The 18517-nt window shown below is 50.6% G+C and overlaps 2 protein-coding genes across 5 annotated transcripts in view; one reads left to right on the top strand and one right to left on the bottom strand.

The window, feature by feature from the left end:
* Window positions 1-421: 421 nt before the first annotated feature.
* Tnnc1 (troponin C1, slow skeletal and cardiac type) lies at window positions 422-5680 on the bottom strand. Of its 3 annotated transcripts, none has more exons than XM_040747846.1 (6): window positions 5601-5680; window positions 2478-2508; window positions 1929-2075; window positions 1511-1625; window positions 985-1121; window positions 422-637 (listed from the first exon to the last, which is right to left on the bottom strand). In XM_040747846.1, the coding sequence occupies exons 1-6, from the start codon at window positions 5658-5660 to the stop codon at window positions 606-608; spliced, it is 522 nt and encodes a 173-aa protein (XP_040603780.1). In that variant the 5' UTR covers window positions 5661-5680; the 3' UTR covers window positions 422-605. The 3 variants fall into 3 exon arrangements, with proteins under 3 accessions (XP_040603780.1, XP_040603779.1, XP_005085281.1); XM_040747845.1 differs by lacking the exon at window positions 5601-5680 and adding an exon at window positions 4905-5400; XM_005085224.4 differs by lacking the exon at window positions 5601-5680 and adding an exon at window positions 3952-4046.
* The window catches only part of Nisch (nischarin), a 36402-nt gene continuing 23525 nt past the window's right edge, over window positions 5641-18517 (top strand). For both annotated transcript variants that reach the window (XM_005085222.4, XM_005085223.4), the window contains exons 1-3: window positions 5641-5772; window positions 7856-7939; window positions 9384-9566. In XM_005085222.4, the coding sequence (XP_005085279.1) occupies window positions 5659-5772; window positions 7856-7939; window positions 9384-9566 (381 nt within the window). In that variant the 5' untranslated portion in view covers window positions 5641-5658. The remainder of the gene's footprint in view (window positions 5773-7855; window positions 7940-9383; window positions 9567-18517) is intronic.

Raw genomic sequence — 18517 nt, 5'->3', positions numbered from 1 at the left:
GTTGGAGAAGTTGTGGTGCCACCGAACACCCAGCACCCACTGAGCTAACTGCTCCCTGTGAGAGGACGTCTGTCGGCTGCTGCACTGGCTGACCCAGGCAACTCACCCCCACCCCCATCCCAGAGCCTGACTAGAGGTGGAGCAGACAGCTTTCAGGGGAGGTCAGTGTCCACTCCACACCCTTCACGAACTCCGGGAGATTGTTAAAACGCAGGTTCTGAGGCTGCTCCAGGGCCCAGTCACCAAGAAGCCACGAAGCGAGGCATCGCTGACCTAATGGAAGTCCCCTGGCAGAGGGTGGGTCGAGCAGTCAGCACACAGGCTCTGCAGCCAGCCTAACAGGGAATGGAGTCGTTGTCGGGGAGCAGGGAACCCTGAGAAAGGACTGTGGCCCCAGGAAAATCAGAGCAAGACACCAGCCTCTGGGGAGTAAGGATTTATTTGCTCTCCCTCCACCCCAGGGACAGGAATGGGGAGAGAGAAGGGGGGGGCAAGGTTTAAGGACACAGCCAGGTTCAGAGTCTAGAGAACCTAGTTGCTCCCACACCACAGGGTCTGTCTGGAGTGGGAGGACAGGCGTGGGCAGCTCTGTGCAGAGTCAGTGTCTACTCCACACCCTTCATGAATTCCAGGAACTCTGTGGAAAGAGGACCATGCATGGGTCAGAGGTTGGAGCTGGGCAGAGCATGGGTCAGAGGTAGGAGCTGGGCAGAGCATGGGTCAGAGGTTAGAGCTGGGCAGAGGGTGGGTCAGAGGTTGGAGCTGGGCAGAGCGTGGGTCAGAGGTTGGAGCTGGGCAGAGCGTGGGTCAGAGGTTGGAGCTGGGCAGAGCGTGGGTCAGAGGTTAGAGCTGGGCAGAGCGTGGGTCAGAGGTTGGAGCTGGGCAGAGCGTGGGTCAGAGGTTGGAGCTGGGCAGAGCGTGGGTCAGAGGTTAGAGCTGGGCAGAGGGTGGACAGCAGCAGGACCTGGTTCCCCGCCCACTCACCATCGTAGTCGATTCGGCCGTCGTTGTTTTTGTCGCCGTCCTTCATGAGCTCTTCAATGTCGTCCTCTGTAATGGTCTCGCCTGTAGCCTGCAGCATCATCTTCAGTTCATCCAAGTCAATGTAACCGTCAGCGTTTCTACAGGGAGGGCACAGGGACCCCAGAGCTCAGGGAACTCGGAGATGAGCATTGCTGAGTCTCCTCATATAGGATGGGAGACAGACAGCGGGGGATCTAGCATGGGATCTGAGATGAGACCCTCCCTCCCTCCCTCCCTCCCTCTCTGTCCCTCCCTCCCTCCCTCCCTCCCTCCCTCCTTCCCTCCCTCCCTTCCTCCCTCTCTTTGTGTAGCCCTGGCTGCCCTGTAGCTCTTTCTGTAGACCGGGCTGTCCTTCAACTCAGAGATCCGCCTGCCTTGGCCTCGGAGTGCGGGATTAAAGGCAGGCACCACCATCGCCCGCCCAGTCGAGATTACCCCTCTCTACTCTCCGCTTGGGTCAGGGTCCCGAAGCCAAGCACGTTCTCACTTGTCAAACATTCGAAAGAGGTCCGACAGCTCCTCCTCAGACTTCCCTTTGCTGTCATCCTTCATGCACCGAACCATCATGACGAGGAACTCATCGAAGTCCACGGTGCCACTGCCTGTGGGTAGACAGCGGGGTCGGAGAGAGGACGCGGTTAGCATTCAGGCAGTGCCCCCCCCCACACCAGCGCTACGGGACTAGTGTGCCCACTCTTCCTTCCTGCTTGAGGCAGAATCTTGCTGTGCAGTCCAAGCTGGCCTGGAGCTCCCTACGTGACGCATCGCACGGGCTTCGAACTCATCGTGGCGGTACTGCCTCTGCCTTCTTGGGGTTACAGGTAGGAGCTGTTTGTCGAGTTTCCGGGGGCCAGTGGGCCCGGGGTGCTCGTGTGTGGGGACTGGAGAGGGCGAGGGGGGCTCACCATCTTCGTCCACCTCATCAATCATCTCCTGCAGCTCCTCCGGCGTGGGGTTCTGGCCCAGCATCCTCATCACCTTGCCCAGCTCCTTGGTGCTGATGCAGCCATCCTCCGCACCCAGGACAAAGATGTCAAAGGCAGCCTTGAACTCTGTGTCCAACGGTAGTGTGAGGAGACAGGATCAGCAGCCAGAACACTAGGAACCCAGGTCCCCGGGGCCACCGGCAAGCCGCCCACCTCCCTCCAAGAGTCCTTTGAGGCTGTAGCAAGGAGAACCCCCAGACCTTTCCTGGGAAGGCATCCCCACATTCCCTCCATTGTCCCCACTGTCCCTCCATTGTCCCCACTGTCCCTCCATTGTCCCCACATTCCCCCCATTGTCCCCACTGTCCCTCCATTGTCCCCACTGTCCCTCCATTGTCCCCACTGTCCCTCCATTGTCCCCACTGTCCCTCCATTGTCCCCACTGTCCCTCCATTGTCCCCACTGTCCCTCCATTGTCCCCACTGTCCCTCCATTGTCCCCACTGTCCCCTCAGTCGGAGACACTCACCATTCTTCTGCTCTTCTGTCAACTGTTCTACCTAGAGAGGAAAAGGGAGCTCAGGTCCCAGGCTCGGGCCTTAGCGGAGACTGCTGTAGACAGTGACCCATTCCACAGGCGGGGAGATTGAGTGAGAATGGGAGGAGACACACGCTCCCAGTCCTCAGTCCTTCTTTCCCGCCCCTGAAGCCCTAAGGTGACCCCGCTGATCTCCCAGAAGCTGGGCTAGGGGCCAAGGTGACAGGCAGGCACCCCTTCCGGGAGCAAGGTGTCCCGAGTAACAATGCTCAACGACCATTCCATGCCCTTTAGGTCACCCTAATGAAACCCAAGCTGCATGGCCTAAGAGACAGCTGTCCCTCAGGTTGAGACAATAAAACTAATGTTGGGGGGTGAGCAAAACCGCCCACTGTAACCTGACCAGAGTGGCCACGGAGCTATTTTTAAAGAAGGACAAAGTTAAACCTGGTGATTGTTCTGGGGACTTTGGTATGCAGGGGGTGGGGCAGTGTTATCTGCCCCCCTGGCCTAGTGGTGCTGCCTCAGGAGCCAAAATTAGTCCCCAGCCCCGCCAGGCCTTGTATGGGCACTGGGTGGAGGGCTACCCCCCTACTCCAGCTCCACGGACTCCTGCAAGATAGGCAAGGATACCACAGGAACCAGCTGCAGCCCTTCCCTGCTCACAAGAGGGGCCATATTCAGGGGATCAGGGGAAGAATTCCCTGGGAACAGCTGTTTGCTAGGATTTTCCTGTGTCTGGAGCAAGTAGAAAGTCGTATCAAAAGGCCCTCGGGGTCCCCAGGAGATTGCAGGGTCTTGGGGTACCTGTTCACTAGCCCTGGCTCTTACCAAACTCGGTGTCTACCTAAGCCCCTGAGCCTACCAGACCGTACAAGGACTAGACTTAAGCTTTCTGTCCCCTCTCCCCAGGCCTGGTCCTTCTAAGTGCACCTTCCCCATCCCCTAGTCACTGTCACCTCCCACCTTCTAAAGCATCTTCGGCCAGCTAAGGGGCTGGGGCGGGGGGGCAGATCTGAGCATGTAAGAAACAGGTAGAAATGGGGAGGGCGGGGGGAGAGCTGGAGATACGCAGAGAGACAGACAGTGAGGAAGAAGCAGAGAGTGGAAAGACCTTGAGAAGGACCAAAGGACCTAAAGAATAGGAACACAAATACAGAGATGTAGCCAAGGCAGCGACAGACTAGACATTTAGAAGGGGGGGGGGAACGGGATGCTTAAAAGCCGAGGTCACACCCTCTAACCACCCTGACAGCCCCTCTCCAGACCCTGAGACCCCCACTTTTTCTACACCCCCCCCAAATGTCAGCCTACTATCCCTTTGAGGGGCTTAGCTACAGATAGATGTACGGGGCCTCTCTTGAATTCTCCATCACTTCCCTGGGGGCACCCCCGCCGCCCATCCCGAGCTGAGTGAACCCCAACAGGCCTACCCACCCCAACCCTTCTAAGACTCATCCCTCACCGCGGCTTTGTAGATGTCATCCATGCTGGAGGCAGCTCACAGGACCGGCTACTGGGGTTGCCAGCCAGCCAGCCCTCAGCCTGGGCTTAAATAGCCCTGCCTCCCTCCCAGTCCAGCCCACCACTGCCTGCAACATCCTCCACCCCCTCCCCTGGTCCCTGTAATCTCAGGCTGGCTAGAGGCCCTGTATCCTCTGCCTGGGCCAGGAACTCTGAGGGACCGCAAGGACCAGGTCTCCCGGCACCTGTTCCCCATACCCCGCAGGGAATTCTCAGGAAAACAACAACAACACAAATTTATTATATTTATGTGTGCACGTGGAGGTCAGAGGGTAACTTGCAGGGGTCCGTCTATCTCCCTCGACTGCGTAGATATCCCGACTGAACCCAAGTCCTCAGGCTTGACAGCAAGCGCCTAAACGCACCACATAGCACATAGATGCCGTCCCCACAGCCCCAGGAAAAGCCTCCTGAATGAATGAAAACATGGGGGAGTCCAGGCCCAGACAGGAAATGTGCATCAGTGGGCTCCAGGCCAGCCAGGTCCCTAAAAACAGTTCAATCTTCTATGCAATCAGAGAGGTGGGTGATAACACCCCCGTTTTCTAGGTAAGGAAACAGGAGGCTTTCAAACTGAGGGCAGCGGCAGCTACAGCGACTGACCTAAGACCAGGCTGCCTTACATTACACCTCTCTGGAGGGGTAACATACAAGCAGCGTAAGCCCTGTCAAGAAAAGCCTCCTAGGTGAGGTCCAGAGTATAACCTGAGACTGGTGTGGGGGGGAGTCACTGGCCCCCCCTAGGACAGGCTGGCCTGGAGTCCTTCAGCCAGCTCTGCCACACCCCAACCTTCTAGCTCTCGATGTCCACTTTGGACTTGAGTTAGTCGTCTGTGTGGTTCAACAAGTAACCCTCAAAGAACCCTGTCTATACCAGGGCTCCATTTGGGTCACCTCTTCTCCAGCTAGGTCGCTCCCAGGGCTAATGATGCTTCCCACGCTTTTGTGTTCGGGGCGGGAGGGAGGGTCCAGCCTGTGGTCCCCCTCCGTTTGACCATTTGAGCTCGTGCAGGATGTCATTTGGGGAAGCAGACCGTTATCCCTTGCCCCGACCTGCGTGTCTGCTTCACGCCCTGAACACATCAGTTTGCAGACACACACACACACACACAGAGCGGGAGGGGGGGCATGTGCGGAGCCGCGCACAGTCACCCCGCTCAACTCCCCCATCACTCCAGGCGACAACAAACATGGGAGTCACTCTGGGTCCCTTGCCCCGCCTCCAAGTCCGGCTCTCATCTCCTCCATCCTTCCCTGGCTGCACGCGGGGCCTACAGCCTAGCTGCCGCGCGGCGAGACCCTCGCGATGGGAGGACTGAGTCCCTGAGGGCCCAGCGCGGTGTGAGAGCCAACCACCGCAACTCCCCAGAAGCTACTACAGCGGGTCTAAGCCGAGGCGGACGGACGGGGGCGAGCCCGCGGGAGCTGCGCGTGCGCGTGCGTGCGCCAGCGGCGGGCTTGTCAGGGCGGGGCGAGGGGCGGGGCGAGGGCGCGCGCGCGGAGGGAGGGGAGGGGGGTGCGGCGCCAAGATGGCGGCGCGGGCGCGGGCGGGGGGCGGCGGGGGCCGGGGGGCGGCGGCGGGACGCTGACCCCGCCCCCCTGCTGCTGCCAGTCTGCGCCGGGCGTCGGCAGCGGCGGAGCCCGCAACATGGCGGCGTCTGCGGCGTCTGCGTCTGCGGCGCTCAGCTTCGGGCCCGAGCGGGAGGCCGAGCCGGCCAAGGAGGCGCGCGTCGTGGGCTCGGAGCTCGTGGACACGTACACGGTGTGCTGGGCTTCGCGGGTGGTGGAGGGGGGTGGGGAGGGACGCGGGCTCCCGCCGCGGGCCGGCGGGCGGGCGTAGCGCGTACCGCCCGGAGCCCGGGCCGGGGGGCTCGAGGAGGAGGAGGAGGAGGGGTCGGGGTCGCGCGATCCCCTGAGTGGGGGGCCGAAGGTGCTGCGACAGCGGCGGGGGAGCCCTGGACATGGGCTTCCCAGAGGGAGGAAGGGCCTGGCTGCCCCGGGGTCCCCGGGGGAGGCTCTAGGGCGGGGCGCGTGGAGGGGGTGGGGGCGGGGGAGGGGAAAGGAGAGTCGGGGTGGAGGCGTCGGGGGCGGGAGGGGGTCGTTCGGGGAAGGACCCCGGCCGGGGGTCGGGGAAGGATGTGTAGATGATGAGATGGGGAGCCCCTCTAGGTCCTCCAGGCAGGCAGGGAGGGACGCCGGCCTGAGAGACCTTGCTGGGGAGACTGGGAGGGAGGGAGCCAAAGAGAAGGGCTTTGGGGGATCCTCAGGTGGAGGGGGAGAGGGGGGCGGCCCTTGGTCTCCACCCCCACCCACGCCAGCCCTGCAGAGGGAGGGAGGGATGTGGGAAAATGGGCCCTGAGGGGGTCTGGTGGGGAAGAATTGGACCCCAGTCGTTGGGAAAAGACAAGCTACTTCAAGGGCTGAGGAACTGGACTTAGAAACCTTTGGGGACCTCACGGGCGAGGGGCCTGTCCTTGTAGGCTACCAGGGGGGGTCCCTACATAAACCCCCTACATAAAAGGAAGGTAGTAATGGTTGTTAGACGCCCCCTTGGGTCTGGATGGGGTCGGATGCCAGGCTGCCAGGCGGGAACTTGTTTTTGTGGTGGGGGCTCGGAGAATAGCTCCCTGTCTCCTTGTCCTTTGTTCCCAGGAGGGTGGACGTGGTAAGGGCCTTGGCCCTGCCTTTGCCTCACCCCATTGGCTCCCCATCCTCAATACCAGATCCTGAGGGCTGGTCCTCTAGGTCTCTCTTCCCCCTGGCAAGGAAAGGGAACTGTCACGGTGGCTCCTGGAGCAACAGGCTGGTGCAGGAGAAATGGCTGCCTCTGGGGGGGTCAGAGGAATCAGCCTGGTTGGCTGTTTCCACTCGCCCTTCCCTGATACTCAGACGGAGGAGGGGAAGCTAGGACCACGGAGCTTGCTGGTGGAGTTAAGAGATGAGGTCACTCAGCTACAACTAGGTTAGCTGCAGTCAGGAGAGGTTCATCTCCAGAAAGCTCTTCCTGTTGGGGGGGCTTTGTCCTACCTAGTTAGTATCAGGGAGCAAGGTGGTGATCCAAGCTGACTAGCATTTGCCCCTGGGTGTGCTGCGTTGGATGTTATTAACACACCTGCCTTTTGTTAGTTGTTAGGCCTGCACAAATCATTTCATACTCACTGCTTTACGTGATCCTTAAACCTACCGGGTTTTAAGATGGAGGAATTGAAGCCTAGAGAAAACTTAAGGCTCCTAGTCACTTACATAAGCGGCACGTAAGCCACGCCCAGGAAATGGGATAGCCAGATTTTTGAACCCAGGTTTTCTTAACCGGCAAAACCATATTGGCTTCTGTTAAACCTGATTGAACCGCTGCTGCTCCCGGGAGCATGGTGCCTTGACTCCCGGATCAGCAGTAGAATTCAAAACCACAGTTAGTGGAAAATGTTGGCTGAAGACCTGCTTCAAGGATGGAGTCAGGCTACCTGAGATGTGTAGCAGAGGCATTCATTGGTCCTGCTAAACTGGGCTCTGCTCTGCCTCCCTCAGAAGGGGCAGCCTTGCCTGCAACTCAGGTTGAGTTTTGAATTAATGTGGAGGCAGGATGTAAAAATCTTAAGGAGGTGTGTTGAGCTAGTCACATTTCCATTCCTTCCCAATTATTGAAGCACGGCTTAACTCCAGACCTCACAGGGCTTGTGGGGGAGGCTGAAGAAAGGTTGGGCCACCACTGCTCAAGAGGGGTCAGGTGCACATTGGATGTGGAAGGGTACCTGACTCTGGATTTTAGGGAGTGGCGTCTGAATACTTCGCCGCTATTATGGGAGCAGGTTTCTCTTGCCACAAGGAATCCTTTTTCCTTTTAGGTTTATATCATACAGGTTACTGACGGCAACCATGAGTGGACAGTCAAGCACCGTTACAGCGACTTTCATGACCTACACGAAAAGGTAATCTTAAAAGTTGCAAACCTGTATCTCAGGGCTGAAGGGCTCGAGGAGCATGTCTCCATTGTGCCACACATTAATTTTAGGGTATAACCATCTCCACACCTATTGTGTGCTAGTTTTTTAAGAATTTATTTATGGCCAGTCATAGTGATGCATGTCTTTAATACCAGCCTGGTCTACAGAGTGAGTTCCAGGACAGCCTCCAAAGCAATACAGAGAAACCCTGTCTTGAAAAACCAAAACAGCCGGGCGTTGGTGGCGCACGCCTTTAATCCCAGCACTTGGGAGGCAGAGGCAGGCGGATCTCTGTGAGTTCAAGACCAGCCTGGACTACCAAGCAAGTTCCAGGACAGCCTCCAAAGCCACAGAGAAACCCTGTCTCGAAAAACCAAAAAAAAAAAAAAAAAGAAAAACCAAAACAACGCTGAGCCATCTCTCCAGCCCCAAAACAAGCAAACAAACAAACAAAAAAAACACAAAACAAAACAAAGTGAATTCCAGGACAGCCAGGGCTGTGACACGGAGAAACCCTGTCCTATATTGAGGTCGGAGGGGATGCACACAGGCCACAGCCCATGTGTAGAGGTAAAGGACAGTTTGTGAGAGCTGGTCCTCCTTCCACCACATAGACCACAGGGGTTGACCTCAGCACATCAGACTCGGCAGCAAGCACCCTTACCAGATGAGCCATCTCATGGCTTTGCAGTCTAGTAGAACAGTTCCTTAATGCATCTGGCAGAAGAAACGGTTGGTCCTTAGGAATTCATCCCTGGTTATGAGACCATCTAGAGTAGTATATTTAAATTTTATTTTAAAACTGCCACATTCCTGAGGAGAGCACAGGTTTGAACTTGTTCCACAAAATATATTTTTATTCTTTACTAACAAATTGAGGTTATATTTTTCCTTTGCTTTTAGAAAGAGCTGCTTTTCTGTGGGCTGTTTACAGTGAGAGTATCTTAAAGATACAACACAGACTCCTTTGCTTTTTGAACTTCAGGGGGCCATAAGCACTATTTTTTCTCAATGTCCTCAAAGACTAAAGGTGGAATTTCTCACTTGGAATTATATTAGTATTTCCAGTATGATTTGGATTTGAAAAGGCCACATCCCAGGTGAATTAGCTGGAGCACTAATCCTGGTACTGCTGCCAACATTGGCTGCAGAGGATGCGATTGACAGCCTGGGTTTTACACAGATACAGAGTGGCTGTAGAGGATGTGATTGACAGCCTGGGTCTTACACAGATACAGAGTGGCTGTAGAGGATGTGATTGACAGCCTGGGTCTTACACAGATACAGAGTGGCTGCAGAGGATGTGATTGACAGCCTGGGTCTTACACACAGATGCAGAGTAGCTGCAGAGGATGTGATTGACAGCCTGGGTCTTACACTGATACAGAGCTTCTTGGTCTGTGGGTGATGTGCTTGTGTTTTCTTACAGCTTGTTGCAGAGAGAAAAATTGACAAAACTCTACTTCCACCCAAAAAGATAATCGGAAAGAACTCCAGAAGCTTGGTAGAGAAGAGGGAGAAGGACCTGGAGGTGTACCTCCAGACTCTCCTGACCACCTTCCCCGATGTGGCTCCCCGAGCTTTGGCCCTCTTCTTACATTTCCACTTCTACGTAAGTTCCCTCTGGGGTCCTTAGCTTTGCCTGTCAACCCTAGCTACCAACGTTCAAGACATAGACCTCAGCTTTGAGGGGAAGCAGTCAGAAGATAGAGGAATGGGGTCAGGCAGAGCCGATCGTGGTTGCTGGTGGGTTTATGTTAAATCAGACTGGCCACATATTTTCTTCTACTACAAAGGCATTTTGTTCTGCAAAAATATCTCTTGATTTTTAAGATAGATTTCCCTCCTAGTGGGTGAGGATGGACGAGGAAGAAGTCATACCGTTGCAGTGTTGGCTCAGACTCAGTGCCAATGAGGGAATTAGTCATTCTTTGATTCCAAGATGATCTTATCTTATTTTCAGTATTGTACATTTGTGTGGGGTGTGTACATGTCAGTGTAAACACCATGTAAACCAGAGAGGATGTTGGGGCCCTTGGAGCTTGAGTTACAGGAGGTTGTGAGTCACCCGGGAAAGTGAATTTGGGTCCTCTATAAATGCAGTTTGCTCTGTTAGCTGCTGAACCATCTCTCTAGCTTGGAATTAGTTATTCGTAATCAATGAATTGCCATTGTGGGGCTCATGGTGATATCCCTACTGCCCGTGTATGGAAGCTGCATCATAGAGGGGCTCTGCCCCCACTCTGGGCAGAGGGTGATGTGCTCCTGGTGCCTGGGTGAGTCTTGCTAGTCAGAGAGTTGTCAGTTTGTGGTGCTCAGGGCTGCATGGCAAGACTGTCTCAAAAGACAGTAAAAAGTAAAAATAACCAAGTTGTCAGACCTTAAGAGTGGTCGTTGCGGAGTGAAGCCAGATATCAAAAGCCGCTGGTAGTTTACTTCTGAGAATTTCTTCTTTTTTTTTTTAAGATTTATTTATTTATTATGTATACAGTGTTCTGCCTGCATGTATCCCCTGCAGGCCAGAAGAGGGCACCAGATCTTTTTTTTTTTTTTTTTGGTTTTTCGAGACAGGGTTTCTCTGTATTGTTTTGGAGGCTGTCAGTCCAGCCGGCCTCGAACTCACAGAGATTCGCCTGCCTCTGCCTCCCGAGTGCTGGGACTAAAGGCGTGCGCCACCACCGCCCGGCTACCAGATCTTATTACAAATGGTTGTGAGCCATTATTGGTTCCTGGGAATTGAACTCAGGACCTCTGGAAGAGTGGGCAGTGCTAAACCCTGAGCTATCTCTCCAGCCCCTGAGATTTTTATTTATTTATTTATTTGGTTTTTCGAGACAGGGTTTCTATATATTGTTTTGGAGGCTGTCCTGGAACTTGCTCTGTAGACCAGGCTGACCTTGAACTCACAGAGATCTGCCTGCCTCTACCTCCTGAGTGCTGGGATTGAAGGCGTGCGCCACCAATACCCGGCACCCCTGAGAATTTATTCTAAGGAAAGTTAAGACAACTGTGAAAGGATATGTGAATAAAAGTAGTCATTTCAAGACTCTGAGCAAGATACTGAAGACAATACAGAGAATAGTGAGAAGTTTCTTTACAAAAAAAAAAAATTCGTGCGTTGCTGGCGCACGCCTTTAATCCCAGCACTTGAGAGCCTGCAGCAGATGCATCTCTGTGAGTTCAAGGCCAGCCTGGTCTACACAGCAAGCTTCAATCCAGCCAAGGCTACATATACAGTGAGACTCTATCTCAACAACCCACCCCCCAAAAAGACCCCACAAAGGAACAGGTTATAAAACAGTATATAAACTGGGGTTCTAGTTCTATAAGAAAAGGGGTCCCATTGATCTAGTTGTCTATGAAGAACTACACGGAACAGTTTTCTTTGAGAGGTTTTTTGATAACATATATCTACTATTTAATTATCTTCCCCTTAAGTAATGAATGAAGATGGTCTTGGCTTATAGGAAGTACCTTCTTTAAAAAATAAATCTTTCTTGAAATTGCAGAGTGTCTTTTTTGGAGTACTATATAGAGCCTGGAGATTTGGAATTTGGTGATGTGACCAGCCTTCTGCCACTAAGCTAGAAGGGACTGTAAATGTTAGAATGTGTCTGTATACCACTTCCTCTTGTGAATATCTTTTTACATTTCCTCTAGTGAGAAACAAATTCTCATTCCCTGTGTGAGCCTGTCAAATAAACTTCACAAAACTTCCATTTTCCACTGAAGAACAAAACCCAAAAACCATCTCTTTGAAAGTATAATCTGTTGCTTGAGGCTGTATTTGGGGAGATTTTCTCCGCTGCTGCAGGTTTGCCCAAGTCTGAGCAAGGAGAGGCCTGGAATGCTCTTGTTAGACTTTCCTGCAGCAGTTCTGTGATTTTGGTTTGAAGGATAGACTCAGAGCTGTTTGGACATATTTGACATTGATATCAAACGTGTACATAGGTTATATAAACCTGATGATTTTAAAAGTAATTAACCTGTCACTAGATTAAGATAGGTTTCTCAGCCATTGCACTGTTATTGTTCTGAACTGTGAGGGGCACTGCTTAGCAGCATCCTTGGCTCTAACCACATCCTTCTGTCACTTTCCTTCCCTGTCCATCCACTAAAATTCTTTTCTCTAGAGGAGACAATGCCTGTCTTCTCCTGGTGGGGAGGGGGCAAAATCACCCAGCTGAGACCCTCTGGGCTAGCTCTTCATTTAAATTTAACTGTGAACCAATGTGGTCTAGGAGCACTGTTGGTTTTTTTTTTCTGCAGGCAGGGACTCTCTAGGGAATCTCTGTCTTAGCCAGTATCTGCCTGGGGCTTGTCCCAGATACATCTGTCTCTTGTGTGCTGACATTGGATGAGGTGGATGGACCCAGGGAACCCTATTTGGCTATGGCGTGGACTACTTAATTTTACTTTGTTAAGACAGGCTTTCACTATATAGACATATTGGCATAAGATTTGTCCCAGGGTGGCCTTGAACTTGTGATTCTCCTGTCTCTTCCTCCTGAATACTGCAATTACAGTAGATGCCTACATACTTGGCATTGTTGTGGTTGTTACTGTTGTTTTCTTTTTGTTTAGGGAGAGTTGCTTTTATATTGAAATATAATTCACGTACTACAAAACTCACTGTAAGTATATAATTCAATAGTTTTCAGTAGATCCACAAAGTTGTGAAGTGAGCACTGCTGTGTTAATTCCAGGGCCCTCACCGCCCACAGCACAGCCCTGTATCTAGTGCAGTGACTGTCTGTCCCTAGGCTCTCACTGCCTCACTCTCTGCCTCTGGGAGTTTGCTTGTTTTCAGTGTTCCTTAAGAGTGGTTCATATAACATATAGCACTTAATTTCATTCAGGGTCCATTCATGTGGCATTAATCTTTTAGACCTTTTAAGACTAACATATTCTTTGGATATACATTCAGAAATCCCTTTTTAATCTGAGTTTGAATTCCATGGTTTCTGTTTCCTCCTGGCAACCATGGTTTGAAAATGTTAAATGGAAAATTCCAGAAGTAACCAATCCGTCGGTTTTAAACGTGCCATTCTGAGCAGTGTGGCGAACTCTTTCACGGGATTTAGCTCTTTGTCTGGCATATGCACACTATACATGCATCACTTAATAGAAGCCATCTCAGTTGTCCGATCAAGGGTTCCAGCGTTACAGTGCTGTGTCCCAGTAACTGATATTTTGTGGTAATAGCCCAGAGCACCTGAGTCATGATGCTGGCAATTCAGATAAGCAACGAGTGCTTCCTGGAAGTATTTCCTGCAAGGTAAAAGTAAAAGATAATTTGAGAGACCACAGTACATAATTTTTATTACAACATTTTAACAATTTTGTTTTAGAATATTAATGTTTGACTCTGCCTTATTTTAGATTAGACTTTATCATGAGTATGCATTTATAGGAAAGGATCGAGTATATGAACTGTATAGTTTTGGGCATCTATGAGTTTTAGAGCACGCCCTCCATGGCTAAGGAAGGACTGCCGCACCATATAGTGTTTCTCCATTCACCATCCCCTTATCTGAGATGATGAATACATTGGAAGGGCTCCAGGAGACGGCTGACCCCAAGGCCAACCTGAGCCCCACCTATATTCTTTCCTGCATACATATATACAAATCCAATGTCTTTTCTATCCTGAGTACTTATATATTAACTTTTTCAGTTTGTAGTATCACAGAAAATCTAGCGGGAATTTCTTCTTCACAATTCCCTGGATAGAAGATTCATTTTTACTGTAGATCTTAACTATTTAATTTATTTTTCTATTAAATTAAAAACATTTTCTCTTTTTAAGTTTTATTTATTATGTATACAGTGTTCTATCTACATGTCTGAAGAGGACATGAGATCCCATTATAGATGGTTGTGAGCTACCATGTGGTTGCTAGGAATTGAACTCAGGATGTCTGGAAAAGCGGCCAGCACTCTTAACCTCTAAGCCATCTTTCCAGCCCCAAATTGGAAACTTTTTATCTTTTCTCTTATGGAGACACTTTAAGATGTGTCTTGGACATATCTGAATTCCCTTATGTTCAGACTGTTCTAAATTCGAGTAAAAGTTACTTAAACACATGCATCTCAATACTGTGGCAGCCAAGATGGCCACTAATGACTAGCAGAGTACTAAGTGCTGAGTATATTGTGCAGGTAAGCTGGACAAGAGACCGACTCATGTTCCAGGAGGGCACAGTGGGGCAGCTGGGGAGATCATGGCACTCAGTGGTGTGCAGTTTTAAACTTGTGAATCATTTATTTCTGGCATTTTTCATTTAACAAAACAATTTTGGACTGTAGTTGACCATGAATGACCACAGAAAATGAAGTTGGATAAAGGGAATTGGGGAATCCGCTACGTAAGGTCTTATGTAAGTGTGTGTTCCGTACCTATTGGGTGTACCCAGAAGAGGAAGGAAGGTGAGTTATATAGTAACCCTGGCTTTTTGAGGAAGCACCAGATTCTTTTCCATTTTTAGTCACAACGTGCAGGCCCCCCCGCCCCGCCCCCCCCCCTTGCCCGCACCTGCACCTGTCTCTGTTTTTTCCTAGTCGTCACAGTACTTGTGAAGTAGTTCCCTTGTGGTTTTGGCTTGCAGTTCTACCGTGATTAATGATGCTGAGAGGTTTTTTGTTTTTTAATATATATGCTCATTGGCCGTTTGTACCTTTGAGAATGGGTTTAAATCCTTGTCCTTGTAGCATTAGGTTTTTCTTTCTTTTTTATAATTTATTTTATGTGCATTGGTTCTGCCTGCATGTGCGTCTGTGTGAGAGTGTCACAAGTCCGGCTTAAGGTGCAGGCACAGTAGAGCTGCCATGTGTGTGCTGAGAACTGAACCAGGTCCTCTGGACGAGCAGGCAGTGCTCGTAACCGTTGAGCATCTCTCCAGCCCCTCCCCCCCTTTTTCTTATTGTCGAATTCTTTATGTATTCTGCATGCTAGACCCTTATCAGAAGCGTGATACGCAAATAACTTATCATGTTCCACCAAGGTTTTTATTTTGGTTTGGTTTGGTTTTTAACCCTTTATTCTGTGTGTGTATGCTGCAGATCAGATTTTAGGGCCTTTTACATACTAAACGTGGACTACCGTTGAGCTATACCCACAGCCTATCACTTTATTTTGTTGATGTTGTTTGTTAGGACATGGTCTCTATACAGATGGCTTAGAATCATATAGAACAGGCTGGCCTCAAACTCACCATCCCTCTGCCTCAGCCTCCCGAGAGCTGTGATTATAGGCATGTACCATCACACCTGGCTTCCTTTACCTGTTAATATCCTTTAAAAATATTTATTTATTTTTATTTTATGTTTATGGGTGTTTTGCCTGTATGTATGTCTTTGCACCATGTGTGCAGTGCCTGCGGAAGCCAGAAGATGGGTCAGATACCCTGGAGTTATGGACAGTTGTTAGCTACATGAGTGCTGGGACTTGAACCCTGGTCCTTTGCAGAAGCAGCAAGTTTTCTTAACCACTGAGCCCTTGGTAGTGTTTTTTTGAAGCATACATGTTTTAGATTTTGTCAAAATTAGTTTTTTATATATTTTGGTTACTTGTATTTTTGGTGCCATGTCTGAGAAACCATTGACTAATTAGTGTCACAAAAATTTACAATTACATTTTCTCTTACAAGTCTTGTTTTTGCATTTAGGACTTTGGCCCATTTTGAGCTCATCTTTGTGTGTGGTATAAAGTAGGGTCCAGTTTGATTCTTTCATCGTTTGGGTTTCAGTGGTAAGGGGGAAAGTGTCACTTCTCTCCCTAGCCAGCTTACAGAAGGGGACTTGAGGGATGGGGCAGCCTTTGTTTCTGGCTCCACTGCATAGCTGCCCTCTTAGCTTCCTGGCCTCACGGCCATAAACCCCATCCCAGAGTGTCTAGAGAAGTTTTCACACTCAGTACAGTGCAGTGCCATGGACTATCATAACCAGACCGTTCTGAGGTAGGACACTTTACAATGGACGTAGAAATAGACAGAGCCAAGCCTGCCTCCCAGACGTGCTCATTTCAACCAGGTAATTCCAAGTCAGTCATTTGGCTTTTCTGTGCCCTGTTTTGTAAGCTGGAAGGTGATAATCTGGGGCCCTTTCGAAGCCTGCAAGAGATTGTGCAGTGAAAGTCTGAGACTTTGAAGAGAGATGGGCTCACCACATGTCACCATAGTGGGATGCTCCCGTAAGGAAAGATACTCAGTCCTTCAAAGGAAATGTTTACATCATTTCCTTATTTTAAACCCACTTGGCTGTAACCAGACAAATGTTTTAATTTGAACTGAAGCTGTCGATGTCTTCGTGTTGACTTTAGATCCATTTTATTTTTACAATTTGTTTTAGTGGTAAAGGGCTGAGGTTGTAATTCATAACAAGCCTGTTTGGTGTGTTTGCTTTTCAACTTACAGTCTTGAAACTCTTTAAAGCTTATATGTGAATCCTTCAGTGGGGAGTTTTTGCTTGAACTTCAATCACACATAACATGCCTGACTCTTGCTGGCACAAAGTAAAAGCTAGACAAGACCCCTCAACCCATAGCTTGTATCCAGGTCACACCTGGGTGACGGCTCAGTAGCGTGTGGTTGCTGTCTGGTTAATGCCCACCCACCGGTGAGGGGTTTCTAATTGAGCATCAGCATATGTATTTGGGGTACACTTATAGCTGGGCTCTGTAACTAGGCAGGTTGAAAATGTAAATAGCCTAACTAGTCCATGTGGTATTGATGTAAAGCCCAAAGAGGTTTAACTAAGGTAGACTGCTTATCTCGCACGGGAAAGGAAGGGCCTGCATTCCTTCCCAGCACAACAGATTTTTTTAAAACATGAGAGAGTGTAGCACAAATTCTAGTTGGTCTTAGTAATAAAAACCCAGAGACAGATACTGGGTTAAAGCTGAAGATCAGAAGCAAAGCGGCAGCCGCCAGGGAGTTCTCACTCTGCTCATGCTCAGACCAGAGGGCGATCCTGTCCTCAGACTGCATCTCCAGACTCCCTGAGCTCCCGTCTCCTCCTGCCAATTAGTCCTCTCTAGTGCTGGGGTTAAAGGCGTGCTCCACCCCTGCCTGACCTCTATGGTTAACTAGTGTGGCTACCTTTGCGCTCTGATCTTCAGGCAAGGTTTATTTGATAGATCATAAGTAAAATATCACCATTTGGAGGTGTGTAAGAGAGGAAACACCTTTTTCCCAAGAGTGCACACATGATCCTGGTCAGCAGTGTCACCCCAAAGCACTTGAGGTCCCTCAGCACAAATACAAATACAGTATGTAGAGAGCTTCCAGTTCCCACAGGTTACCCTACGTGAGAGCCAATAGCTGGGCTCAGGGCCTGCTGAGCCCCTGCTCTGCTTCTTCCTGGGGCACACAGAAGCCTGGCTCCGTACCCTTCGCCCACAGGTGTAGTTTGACCAGAGGAAACTAGTGCTCTAGGTTCCAGGCTGAGGAAATTCTTCGTTCCTCGGGTTCAAGCTCTCTCCTAAGGTGAAGGTCAGTCTGAGGAAACCAAGTAGAAGACCAGCAGTGTGCTCTTCTGTGGCCAGAGTAGAGAGAGATTGTTACATTTGCTTTTGAGATTCATCAGAAGTTCTAGCACGGCTCTTGGCCCCTGATAGCAACGTTCCCTGAGTCTTCTGGAAGACAGAGCCCTGACCCTTAGCAGGGCTGTCACCCAGCATGACTGACTGAACCACCACCAGTTGCCCAAGGAAATGGACCGTGGAAGGCGAGGCCTGCCTGGCACTGAGGACAGGGCAGGAGGCCCTTTTCTCAAGAGCCGTATAATGGGCTCCTTGCGCCTATCCAGTGCCTTAGAGGCTTGGGGAGTTGAGGTAAGTGTAGACTGGCCATCCCTGGGACCTCAGCACTAGGTGGTCTGGCTGTAGGAAGATAGGAAAGAAGTGCGGGGAAGACTTGTTTGTAAGCCATTGCGAGCTTTTTATCGACTGTGATCCTCACAGCTGCAGGGGAAACTAACCGTCGAGGAGGTTGTAAGAGACTGTGAAGTTGGGCTTCAGAGCAGCTTAGCCTCTGCTGGCTGGAACCCTGCTCCTCTGTTAGCCTTCTGCAGTCTGACCTGTCCTGAGCTCTCGAATGCTGGGGTGCGGTGGCTTATCTTCTCTGCTTGGCTCTTTGTACACTGAGGGGTAGGTAGGAGAGGAACAGTTCTTATATCACACATAAACCAACCATATCAACACAGCTTTTAAAGATCATGGGGTCACGAGAAAACTGGGATAAACAGTCTTACATTCCTGGAGTCACAGAAGAGATCTCAATCACAAAGGAAAAGATTCTAAGTTAAACATGAAAGTGAAAAACCTCACTGTGTTAAGAAAACCACCTGAACAAAGGACAAAAGTTTATGCAGGCTGGGGGGGGCATGCTTACTGCACATCCAGGACTGTGTGAGCTGGGTGGAGGACTCACCCCAGCTGCTTGGGAGGATTCATGTAACTTAGAGATTCTATCTCAAAGTGAAACACAAAACGGCTGGTTGCTGTAGTTCAGTGATAGGGGCCCCAGATTCAGTTCCCGGTATTTGAGGGGAGAAGCTACAATG

This window comes from Mesocricetus auratus, unplaced genomic scaffold (genome assembly GCF_017639785.1).
Source record: "Mesocricetus auratus isolate SY011 unplaced genomic scaffold, BCM_Maur_2.0 Super-Scaffold_100006, whole genome shotgun sequence".
In the NCBI taxonomy this organism is placed as follows: Eukaryota; Metazoa; Chordata; class Mammalia; order Rodentia; family Cricetidae; genus Mesocricetus; species Mesocricetus auratus.
This window is presented reverse-complemented; position numbering and strand designations above follow the sequence as displayed.